At 33.7% G+C, this 12,797-nt stretch overlaps 2 protein-coding genes across 2 annotated transcripts; one reads left to right on the top strand and one right to left on the bottom strand.

The window, feature by feature from the left end:
- Positions 1-1,987: 1,987 nt before the first annotated feature.
- Positions 1,988-6,160, top strand: LOC114281244 (DNA-binding protein S1FA). The gene is made up of 2 exons (XM_028223686.2): positions 1,988-2,166; positions 5,726-6,160. The coding sequence occupies exons 1-2, from the start codon at positions 2,113-2,115 to the stop codon at positions 5,939-5,941; spliced, it is 270 nt and encodes an 89-aa protein (XP_028079487.2). The 5' UTR covers positions 1,988-2,112; the 3' UTR covers positions 5,942-6,160.
- Positions 6,161-7,493: 1,333 nt separating this feature from the next.
- On the bottom strand, positions 7,494-11,439 carry LOC114281245 (PLAC8 family protein). The gene is made up of 3 exons (XM_028223687.2): positions 10,977-11,439; positions 9,198-9,400; positions 7,494-8,024 (listed from the first exon to the last, which is right to left on the bottom strand). The coding sequence occupies exons 1-3, from the start codon at positions 11,248-11,250 to the stop codon at positions 7,782-7,784; spliced, it is 720 nt and encodes a 239-aa protein (XP_028079488.2). The 5' UTR covers positions 11,251-11,439; the 3' UTR covers positions 7,494-7,781.
- Positions 11,440-12,797: the final 1,358 nt, after the last annotated feature.

Genomic DNA, 12,797 nt, shown 5'->3' with positions numbered 1-12,797 from the left:
TTAAGAGTTAATCTTAAAAACGTATGCAAGAAGGGCTAAAAGCTTAAGCAAGAAAGGGGGATTTAAAGGTCAAATGCTCACCCTTGATGACCTCATTTACAACTGCAACTCTAGCAAATTCTTTGAGCTTAAACCAGTCCAAGAACACCAAAAACAACCCCTTAGCACCTCAGCAACCAAAGGGAGGTGTTTGAGTGTGTGTTTGTGTGTTAAACTAAGACAAAACAACACTTTAAGGCACAAAAATAAAGCAAAGAAGGAAGTATAAATACAAGACTATATCTAACTCTCAACCCTCAAATTTCTGAACCTAAAGGAGGGAGAAGAAGCCTCCCTCTTATAGAAACTAAAAGGCAAAGCTTCTTGGAGAAGCTAAGCCTCAAACAAATCCCTTCATAAATAGCCCAAATGCCCTCCAGCTGTGCCAGCTGGAGGAAAATATCTCCAAAAAGGTGTCAAAAAGCAGCCGACCACTTGAAGTGGTCGATGGTCGGCCTGCTACTTAAAGTGGTCGGCCGACCACTTCAAGTGGTCTTCCAAGACACAAACTGGTCAGCCATGGTGGGAGAGAGTCCAGGGCATGAAAGAAATCTAGTGGTGTGGTGGCCGACCAGAAAATGTGGCCCAAGGACCAAGCAAGCCAGTTATCCGACCAGAAAACTGGCTGGCAGAAGGAAAAGTGGTCTCCAAGGAGAAAAAGTGGTCTCTCACCCTTATACCACCTTCTAAACAAGGAAAACAAGGTTTGTACAAAAAACAAACCAAAACAGATGCAAGACGAGAGATCGGGAGGCAAAGCATGCGGCCGAAAGCCTCGAAAACTAGTCTACGGGCATCAAAAGTGGTATGCCACCACAAAAGTAGTCTCCTGGACCACGGTGTTCCTCTAGGCAGAGGCAACAAGGTGTGGTTCAAAAACTACGCCAAATGGAGAACGTTAAGCAGTCCCGAGACAAGGCATGCGGCCGAAGGCTCCAAAAATCAGAAACTAGTCTCCAAACGGGAAAAATAGCCTACGACCACAAAAAGTGGTCTACGACTACAAAGAGATGGTCTACAAATCATCTCCCTCCCTCTGGGAAAGAGAAACAAAGTTCGGTCCACAAACCGAACCGAAGCACAAAAGAATTCAGAGGCCCGGAGACAAGGCTCTCTGCCAAAACTCCGAAACCTCTAAACGAGCACAACATGCACCATCACCGAGCGCTTAATCGATGATGTTTGAGTCTTAAGGTCGGTCAAAAATAGGATGTCTACATATCGGTATTTGGATTCTTCCTACTGCAATAGGCTTGATCTCATTAAAGAAAATAAGATATCCGTACCTCAACCTAATCTATTTGTGTCTCATTTTTTTGCATTATTGATCAATAAAATATAATTCTTCTGATATTTTCACCAACAACTAATTTGTAAAATGGGGTGATTACCGTTTAACCTATATTAGCTTTCAACTCTTACCAATCCGATCAAATTAAATTATAATAAAGTAAGAATTATCATTTCGAATTACTTTAAAAAAATTATGATCAATAAACCTTATGTTTCAACAAAAAAAATAAATTTATAGACAATGTTTTCTTATATTTATTTTTCACCTTTTAAAAGAGAAAAATATTTTTTTACCTAATTAAATTTATTTTTTGTTATTGACAAAAAATATTTCCATTAAATTTTGTTATAAAAAAAAATATGAAGAAAACAAAAGTTGCACTGAATCAAACAAAATGATAATAATATTATCTATATAATCTAGTAATTTGTGAATAAATGAATAGATTGCTAATTCTAAAATTTTGAATTTTTAAATAAACTCATCCTTTGCATTTTTTTAATGATGTTTTGGATATTGGATTTGTAAAAAAATAATAATAATAAATAATATATAAAAAGAAAAATGTGAAACACGAGATAGAAAAGTAATGTGGCAAATTTCATAAATAAGTCAAAATTGAGGACTTAAATTGAATTATTCTCCGTGTTACTCTTATATTCTACCACCTCTCTCACGTTCTGTGTTTTTTCTTCTTCCCAAACTCGTAGAATCTCGAAGCTCTTCGATCGATCAACAAATCGATCAATTGCTCTCTCGCTCTTCTTCAAAATCGATCCATGGACTACGAAGCTGAGTTCGCCGATCACACTCCTCCATTGTTCGATAGCGTGGTACGCTCTCACAGTTCCAAAATTTCTCTCTCAATTTTGATAATTGATTTGCCAGATCTGCTTCTATCTTCTTTCAACCTGATTTGAGCGATTTCGATTTTCATGTTTTTCTCTGTTTGAAGTGTTAGTTTGATTTGAATTTGTATATTTTTTGAGATAAGGACATTCCATCATTCATCAAAATCTATCTATATTCGTTCGAACATTCATCAAAATCCATGTTGATTCGAGTGTTGGTTGGTAGAGTCAATTTTCATTTTTTTTCTTTGTTTGAAGTGTTATTATGAGCTTGATTTGAATGTATATATTGTTTGAGATAAGGACATTCCGTCATTCATCAAAATCTATCTATATTCGTTCGAACATTCATCAAAATCCATGTTGATTCGAGTGTTGGTAGAGTCGATTTTCATTTTTTTTCTTTGTTTGAAGTGTTATTTTGAGCTTTATTTGAATGTGTATATTGTTTGAGATAAGGACATTCCATCATTCATCAAAATCCATGTTGATTCGAGTGTTGGTAGAGTCAATTTTCATTTTTTTTTCTTTGTTTTAGGTGTTATTTTGAGCTTGATTTGAATGTGTATATTGTTTGATATAAGGACATTCCATCATTCATCAAATTCTGTGTATATTCGTTCAAACATTCATCAAAATTCATGTTGATTCGAGTGTTTGTAGAGTCAATTTTCATTGTTTTCTTTGTTTGAAGCGTTATTTTGAGCTTGATTTGAATGTGTATATTCTTTGAGATAAGGACATTCCATCATTCATTAAAATCGGTTTATATTCGTTCATACATTCATCAAAATTCATGTTGGTGGAATCGCCAACCAGCTATGTCATCTTAATTTCTTCATACTTCTGGATGATTGATTGATCTTTGATAAAGAAAATGGTTGTTATCGTGATGGAAAAAGGTCTGCTTGAATCAGAAACACATAGGAGTAATAAGATCATATAACTATTTGTAGGGAACATAAGTTTTGTAGTACATTTTCATCACTGATTCACTCTCTTAGGTTCTTCAGCCTGTAGATTAGAAGTGGACCAAGACCAGTGGAATTGGTTATGCATGCCATTGCCATCAATACATCCTTTGTCCCATCTGTTTGATTTGGAGTTTTTAAAAACAGTTTTATGAGTTTTTTATCCATATTTTTAAGTATTTAGTGAATTTTTTAAAATATTTTAATCAAATTCTTTTTTTAGATTCACTTAATTTAGATACGCTTAGAAAGTACAAAATTTGTACAAAAATTTAAAAAACAAAATCATTGAATACAACAGAATACGAAAATATACTTTTTTTTTTTTTTTTTTTTTGTATTCAATGAATTTTTGAAAGATTTTGTATTTTTTAAATATATGTAGATTAAGTGATTCTAAAAACTATATATATAAACAAATCATTAAAATATTTTAAGAAATCACTAAAAACAAAAAAATACGGATTGAAAATTCAAAAAATTGTTTTTGAAAATTCCAAACCAAACGGAGGACTCTTTGAGATGGTTGCTTCATGTATGATTCGTCAAAATTGGGTGGTGGTGGAAGTAGAGTTCATCTCGAGTTGTTTACTGGGTTGCCAAACTGGTCAGATTTGGGTCACATTTAAAAGATGTATAAACCTATTTAGACTTTGTATTTCTAGTACACTCCAATGTTTATTGCTTGCTTGAAACCCCATTTTAGTTTTGCTTTGATCTGTGATTGATGTTGTTTTGAGAAGCGGTACATTTCCACTTTGGTTTTTCTGTGATCGTTAGCCTGGTTACCTCTCTTTCATCGATGAAGAGCATGCTAATAAGGGCAATGATCATTGACCATTGGTTGTGGGTTGTTTTAACTCAAATGTGCTCAAGAGTTTGTTTTGTTTATCAATAATGATTTATGCATAATAAAAACAACAGTGCAAGTGTCCCTGGGTGTCAAACTATGACATTGGGCAGTTAACATTGCCTTGCTCTTCAAAAAGTTCATTTACTGGCATCTGGTGTGCATTTTGTTGGGAGGAACCATTATTTATTGGTAGCTAAGTAGACATTATATTAATAGCAAGAAAATCATCACATACCCACCTTGTAGTTACAAATTCTCCTTGCACTCAGTCTAAAAGGCCTCTTCAAGAGACAGTAGAGTCCTTGGTGATTGTGCAAGTGGTAAGCTTCATTGTGCACTGCATAGTTGTTGAATCGAGATTCATATCGTGAATCGAAATGGTCTCGAACCGAATCGTGAATCGTAAAGATTCGATCACTTCTTCTAAATTACTTAAAAATATATATCTACACATTTACATGTTAAATATATCTTATAAATATAAAATATTTAGACTTAAATCAATAAAAATGTTATTTTGAATGATAATAACGTAATTTAATAGGTAAGAGGTTAACAAAGGTTCTTATGTAAGATCACCGTCTTATATATATATATATATTTTTTTTTACATATTTCTTATCAACCATTCTTAATAAAGATAATAATTAAATAGACAAACTATCAATTTCTAAAGTAACAATAATTCACAATGATATTGATATTTGGACAATAAACCTACATACTTTTTAACGTAACCGTGAACAAATAATAAGAAAGAATTATTTAGAATCTTTTATTTAAAAACCTGAAACATTTTAAAAGGAATAACTGACCTCACACATGTGATATTCAATTTAATAAAATAACAATAGATAATTTATAATGTAACTTTAATCTTAAACATCTTTAAAATATATTTTTTAATTTTTTAAAGAGAAAAAAAAATGAGAAGAAAAGTTAAAAATATGTTGGGTATGATTGAATCTGATTGAATCCTATTAAAACTTCATGATCACTAAAATAATACTAAAATAACAACAAATCATGCATATATGTTGGTTATTTTGATATTAAGGCCTAGTTTGGGAAGACTAAATAAGTGTACTTTTTGACTTTTTATGAAATATGGGTTGGGTTTGGGTTGGGTTTGAAGTGATGTGTTAGAGAGGTGATGTGACTTAAATAAGATGATGTGACTTAAATAGGATAGTGACTTTTTGACTTTTTGTCTTTTTTCAATCATGCCAAACTTGGCCTTAAGCGTTATTAGAAGTTGTATTATGTCATTTTCACTAAAAAGATGGAGAAAAAAATAATTAAAAATATGTTGGACACAATAATTTTAAAAATTGCTTGAATTGTAAAAAGTGAATTGAATCGTGAATCGATTGTGAATCGTGCGATTCACTAGGGATTCACTTTCAAAATAGATTTACCTATAGATTCGTATCGATTTTGCAAAAATTGCGAATCAAATCGTGAATCGAATCATGAATCGTAAGATTTTGATAACAGGGTGCATTGATTGATGATGAATGTATGACATATTTGTTTAAAGAAACATGAGATGTTTTTTTCAGCTACTATCTTCAACTACTATGTGGTAATTGCATTGAATGGAGATTTAAATAGTAGTTGCTCTAGGGTCCTCATGTTTCTCACAGTTTATCTTTGTTGTTTGGTGTTTTTGGAATGTGATGCACATTTTCATTTCATCATCCATTATGTTGAATAGGGAGATGTGATCAAGGATCCTGAAGTCAAAGGGTTCAACCCAGGATTGATCATCTTGATAGTTGTTGGTGGCCTACTATTAACGTTCCTCATTGGCAATTATGTACTTTACATGTATGCACAAAAGACCCTTCCTCCTAGGAAAAAGAAGCCAATCTCCAAGAAGAAGATGAAGAAGGAGAGAATGAAGCAAGGCGTTTCAGCACCCGGAGAATAGACAATTTTGGCCAATATGTTATCTACCATTTAGGTTGAGTTTTTGTGTTCAAATATCACTCTCCATGTCTGGTACCTTTTGTTAAGAGACTATTGCACTTTTTTTTGGGTGATTTTCTCTCCTTTTCTTTCATCGTGTTGGACAGAAAATTTTAGCTTCAAAATTAGAGACTACCTCACAATGATATGTTAGCTGACTAAGATGTTACAAGTTTCTTTATTTTCCTTTCCCCATGGTTCGATTTTTTCTTTTACACTTCTTTATCATTAGGTAAGGTTATTGGCAAAATTGTTGCTGCTCCTGTAACCATTTCAATCGGCTGATCAGAAATCTTAATACCAAATGTGGTGAAAGATGCCTGAAGCCATCACTCATCAAAATTAGTGTTTTGATGCATGAAGCTTGGAAAAAGCAGCTTCATTTTGGCTTTTGCACGACACAGAAAGTAGATTGGCAGTTAAATAACTCTTTGATTCTTATCTCAGTGGCAGCATCTGTGCATGACTTAAATTATATGCATCTTCTATCTGTATTGTATGACTCTGCTCTGTGCTCACATTAGATTCATGCATATGATCTATTTCTCCAGATGGGTTAAAGCTGAAGATGATAATGTATGTTTTGTATATTTTTAAGACGATGACTAGTAGAGCTGCAAATGAATCAAGCTGTTTGCAAACTGGTTCGGCTCGGTTTGACTCAACTCGTTTAGTAAACAAGCCAAGTTTGAATTCGAATAAGCTCACTTTATTTATCTTTATTTAAATTGTATAATAAATATATTATTTATATATTAAATAATATGTAAATTTATATAAATAATAGCATAAATACATTATTTGTGTATTAAATAATAAAAATAATATTTTTTATTTAAAAAAATCTTTATTTAAATAATAAAAATAATAATAATAAATCTTATCGAGCTGAGTATAGCCAAACTCAAGTTCTATTAATATTAATGAGCCGAGTTGATTTTCTATTAATATTAATGAGCCGAGTTGATTTTGAGCCCAAATAGTTATTGAGCCAAGCTCAAGCTCAGCTCGTTTGCAACCCTAATAGCTAGGGTATGGGGCTAAATTAGATTGATGTGGAAAGTTTAAGGATGTAATTGCTATAAATTAAAGATTAGGGACCAAAATAAATTCTATGAGATACTTCCGGGGCTGTAATTTACCCATCTTTAATAACAAAAAATGAAAGTCATACCAAATAGACAATATTTGAAAAATGTATATAGAAATCTCTCTCTCTCATTATGATAAGATGCAGTCCTCGGTTTCATTCCAGCTTCTTCTCAGCAACCAATGTGAGCCTTTGGTTACAATTGTTTACGCATTGAGCTAAAAAAATATCTTGGTATACATGAACTGCCTGCCAGTTGGTAGCTACTTTCCATTAAGGTACCAAGTTTGGCATTAAAATGTAGAAATCTCATTCCAATGGCCGAGTCTACACCAAACATTCAGTTTCAAGACTAAGGTGACACGTAACAAATGTGCAATCAAGCATACAACACGAACCTCACAGCCCAGCCAGTCAGACAAAATTAAGACAAGAACCATAGGATTATCAGCTTTTATTTTGCATTCTTCACTTTAGTCCACATACAAAAGGCATATCTTCATATATCATTAACTAGGCACCAGAGACAATTACTATGTACTATAAACACAAAACATACATATTATCATGGTAGCTTATGTATACATTAACACCAAATTTCGAGTTTACTTATCAAAGCCAGAACACACACCAAATTTAGGGCAAAGTACATGATGGAATTGTAGTTTGAGCAGAAAGTCAGAATCATATTAATGCTGAGGCAGAATACTCTTCAGGCTCCATGACGACCCATTGTCTGCTCTCCAGGCGGGATCATAATCAAGACTGGTTGGGCATTAAACCCGGGATGAGGAAGCCTACGACGGAGCTCACGACCTTCCTGGCAAAGTGCACATGCATGGCAGAAGACATGAGTTACAGAGTCGCAGGCTAATTCACAGTGCTCACGCTGCACCTCATCCTCCACAAAACTTCCACAGCATCCACAGGATCTGTGAAGTGCCTCGCAGCTGCCCTGTTTGTTTCAAACCAAAACCATAAAACTTAAGAGCAAATATGACAATCCAGAAAAAAGAAGTCCTGCAATGGCAAAATCTTTAGGACTATATATAGCAAAAGATCACTGGAAAATAATAGTTGTAAAATTGATTCTTAAAGATGTTAAATGTAAACATTTATACATGAAGTTTGGTTCCTTGCTTGAAAGAAAAGAAAACAGAAAACAAAAGAAGAGAAGAGAAGGGAAGGTATGACCTTTATTATCAATTTGTTCACAAAGAGCAATCGAAGAGAAAGGAGGGGAATGAAAAGGATGAAACCAAGGTCGTCCTCTAATATATTTTCACCTTGTGGTTAGATGTTTCCAATTCATTTAAGGTGAGAGTTTCATCTTTATTATCAGAAAATAATACAAAACAATCAATTGACTTAAGAGAGAAACTAAAGATGAAAGACGGGCAAATAAAGGTAATCACTCCAAAGGATAACTATTAAGCAAAGGTAAATTGAAGTAGGGGTAGACAAACACCGGGCCGGGCAGGCCGGGTTTGAGACGGGCAGACACTACATGATAAGGAGGCCCGGCCCTAACATCATACTTCTATATCTGTCCAAGTCCAGTTCAAAAAATAATTATAAATTTCAAATTTATCCATCGGACCATTATGTTAAAAAAAAATATATATATATACATATATTCTATAATTAAATTCAATCATACATTATATTTTTTGAATAAATATATTGACATCATTATAAATTAAAAGATTTTGTGTATAAATTGAAGGATTTTTTTAAATAAATTCAATCACAAATCACCACAAATGTGAGTTTCAATAAAATCAACAAAGATAAAGTCCAAATCCCAACAAGAAAAATATATTTTAATATATTATAAATAAATACATAATTTAATAGCGGGCCGGGCCGGGCCGGATTGAAAATATAAATCCCAAACCTAGCTCATTAATATTTCAAGTTGAAAATGTTGGCCCAGCCTGGCCTTATGGGATAAAACAATCTTCCCAAGCCCCACAAAAATAGGACTGGGCCGAGCGGGCCAACGGGCCGATGTCCACCCCTAAACTCAAGAACTCAAAATTCAGGTAACATTAAGAAAACACCATAAACAACACTTCCAGTGAAGTGGGAACAAGACCAGACCTTTAAAATGAAAGGAATAACTTGCCTCTAGATTGAACTTGCGGCGGATAGCTGTACGGCTAGGATATGAAAACCAGGGGGCCAGGAAGTTCCAGCCAAAAATATATTTCCCAGCCAAATATAGACTGGAGTAAGGTAGGCAGTGATTTGCAAAAGTCCCTGGACTAGAGCCAAGTCGCTCAACATTGCTTCCATAAAGCACACATGGGGCCACACTTCCAAGGAGGCCTACCAAATTCCAATTAATCAGTGGGGAGAGAGAGAGAGCGCTGATGCAAAATGGTAATACAAAACATAAATTCACAATTGAAAAATCAAAAAGAGAAAAGAAAAGTAAAGTAAACTCAAGATCAGAAAGCAATGCAGCAAGGTGACTTGATGAATCACAGATAACCCATCAATTAAGAGAATTAGGAGCATAGAGAACTGTACACAGCAATACAAAAACCATCATGAAACTAAAAAAGTAAATGCAAGACCAATGAAATGGGTTGACAACTAATGAAGGGCAAACACAGTCAACTTAACATTTTACGGTTTACCATCTTCAAACTTATAAATGAAAATTTGTCAAAAAAGCAAAATGCACATTCCCACTCTTCATTTTTTAACTTGAAGACAGAGAAATTGTTATTAAAAAAAGGGAACCTAATCACTATAAAAAAATGTAACAGGGTAGATCCATGCAATCAAAAGCAAAAGGCATTCAATCCAACCGATAAAACCAAATAAAATCCAATTAAGTTGGGGTTCATCAATTACATTAAATTTGATCACTATGATCAAATGGAACACAAATATATCCAATTAAGATGGGGTGCATCAACCATAGTAAATTTGATCGGTAAGATCAAATACAACACAAATATATGTTTTTGGACAAATTACACTCCTCAACTAGCATGCTTACCACTGCCTAGAATATGGTCATGTAGAAAGACAATGAATTAATTGCTCTTCCATTCATCACTCACTATACTGCATTCTTTCTTCATCAAAAATTCTGATACAACTAATTGTCATAATAATGAATAGATGTATCATAAAAATTTCAGATTTGAATAGACTGGTATGTCTGTAATCACATATCTCACATGAAAAAACAAATATATCAATCCAGATTTAGATAGATACACTAGGTCCAACTAAATCACTCACCATTTACATAGGAATTTAATTCACTAGCAGCTTAAACAATCAATCTCTCTATCTATTATACAGCAATTCATACATATATATACACATTCAAACATAAATATGAATATAATACAAGATTCTCATTTGAATTCATCTTGCCAATGCCACAACAGGAAAATTAACAATTGACACAAAAAAAAAGGGTTAATTACACTTCTCACCCCTGTCGGTAGTTTCAATTTGAACAATTTGGTTCCTACACTTCAAGTATAGTTTCAATTTGATCCTTCCGTCCAAATTGAAGGTTAAAATTAATAATTTTGAAACACTGGTAAATTTTCTAAGGTTTCAATTTTGTTCTTCCATCTAAATTAGATGTTAAAATTAATAATTTCTAAGGTGTATAATGTGTAGACGTAGACAAAATTAACAAAAAAAAAAAAAAAAAATAGACGGAATGATTAAATTATTCAAATTGAAACTATGGAAACTAAAGTGAATTTGGATAAACTAAAGGAGTGTGAAAAATGCAATTAACCCTAAAATAAAATAAAAAACCAGAACTAAATTGGACAAGCAATCACCATTAACATAGATCATCAAATGCAAAAAGCTTAACCTTTAAGCAATATAATGAAAATTTGTCCAAAAAAAAAAAAGAACTCACAAACTTCGAGATCGCTGCTGCAGAATTCATCGTTGCGTCCGAGGCAAGCGAAGAGGCTGGAGTCCCACTGAGAACGACGCATCGGCTCTCCCACCACGCTTCCATGCCCTAGCGGCAATCCATCGGCGGTCCAGCCGTAGGTGGCTCCGGCAGCTGGCGGTGGTGGAGGCGACTGTTTTGCCGGCGGAGCGGCGGCGGATTTGGGGGCTTTCTTCTCATCGTCTGAGTTTGGTTGATTCGCTAAAAGGGGGTTGGATTCGTCTGAATTCGCCATTGATGAGTAGTAGAAATGTATAGAGAGAGAGAGAGAGAGAGAGAGAGATCGGGAAAATTGAGATCTGAGTGAAGAGAGAGAGAGAGAGAGAGGGAGAGTCAATGATTTATGTTCTCTTTTGTTTTGGTTGCTTTCTCTCACACCACACACACCGTGTACAAGTCAAGTCAAGTGAGGTTTAACACTGATAAGTTTCTCTCTTTAAAATATTCAAGTTTATCCGGTTGGCCAGAGTTAAACGGAATTTTTTTAACTATTTTAGTCACAAAATATAAAATAAATTATTTTAGTCACAAAAAATAAAATATCACATCAAATTCAAAATTATTATATTCTTCTCTCACAAAAAAAGTTAAAAAAATTAAAAAGTCAAAAAGTCCTTCCCAAATCAAACTTTTTAGCCCAGGCTAAAATAGCCAAAAAAGCCAAAAAGTCAAAAAGCCAACCCACTTCCCAAACGGATGCTTAATTTTTAAAAAAAAAATATTAAGAATATTTCTATTTGGTTTATAAGTTTTCAAAAATAAAATTTTAATTTTTAATCCGTATTTTTATATTTTTAGTGATTTTTTTTTAAAAAAAAATTAATTAATTTTTTCAATATATCAAATCTAGATATACTTAAAAAAAAAATTTATTGAAAAGTCCTAATTTGGCAACTCTTTGACCATTTAATCTCACGTTTGATTTGTTTGATTGCCAAGTTCTCCGTGTGTGGAATGTCTCACCACGAAGTCCTTTTTCAAGATATGATGGGCATTGGATGGACATATGTACCCTCATTAGTTATGTAGAGAAAGTTTGTTATTTTTTAGGAATGTACGGTCAAACGTTTGTGTAGACGTGTGGGATTCAATTTCTGAAGGGTTTTAAGGTGAGAGAATAGGGTTTTAGGTTTGCCTCCGTCTGAAGTGGGAGTGGGGGTTCTGCAGTCAATGTGAGCATATTCTGCCGTGCACAGGTAGGACACATTGTACTTATGTCATGCTTAATGTATCATGTGTGAATTCTTGTTCGATTCTGTTTTTCTTGCACGCAATCTTCTAATGCATTTCATGTCAACACAGTCATCAATGCTGTAAACATTTTAATTTCTGTGACAGATGGACTCCTTTTCCATGCTTTGTGTTGTTACCAGTCCATCAATGTTGCATATGAACTGCAACCGTCATATAACTTTGCCAAACTTGTCGATTTTGTATGTACCAAATACGATGGGATGTCTCCGGGAAAAATGTTGTTGTTTTACAAGATTTCAGGGTATAACAATTTTGCCTTGCAGAACGACGTTGACATGCAGAACATGGTATGCCTTGCCCAGTCATTCAACTTATAACTTATTGATGTGATTATTGAACCTCACTGGGGTGAAGGGGACGGTCCTTGTGTTGATGAATTGTCACACCCCAAATTTTATTACTCGGATAACATTACCAATATTCATTAATTAAGTTCATTTACAAATGACAATTCATCTTTTGATGAAATGATAAATAATTAAATATGCATGTTCCCTCTCGTGATACAATGAGGACATTTACATACAA

Source organism: Camellia sinensis, chromosome 3 (genome assembly GCF_055761805.1).
Source record: "Camellia sinensis isolate YWXY chromosome 3, ASM5576180v1, whole genome shotgun sequence".
NCBI lineage: Eukaryota > Viridiplantae > Streptophyta > Magnoliopsida > Ericales > Theaceae > Camellia > Camellia sinensis.
Note: the sequence above shows the minus strand (reverse complement) of the source record. Positions and strands in the feature narration are given on the sequence as shown.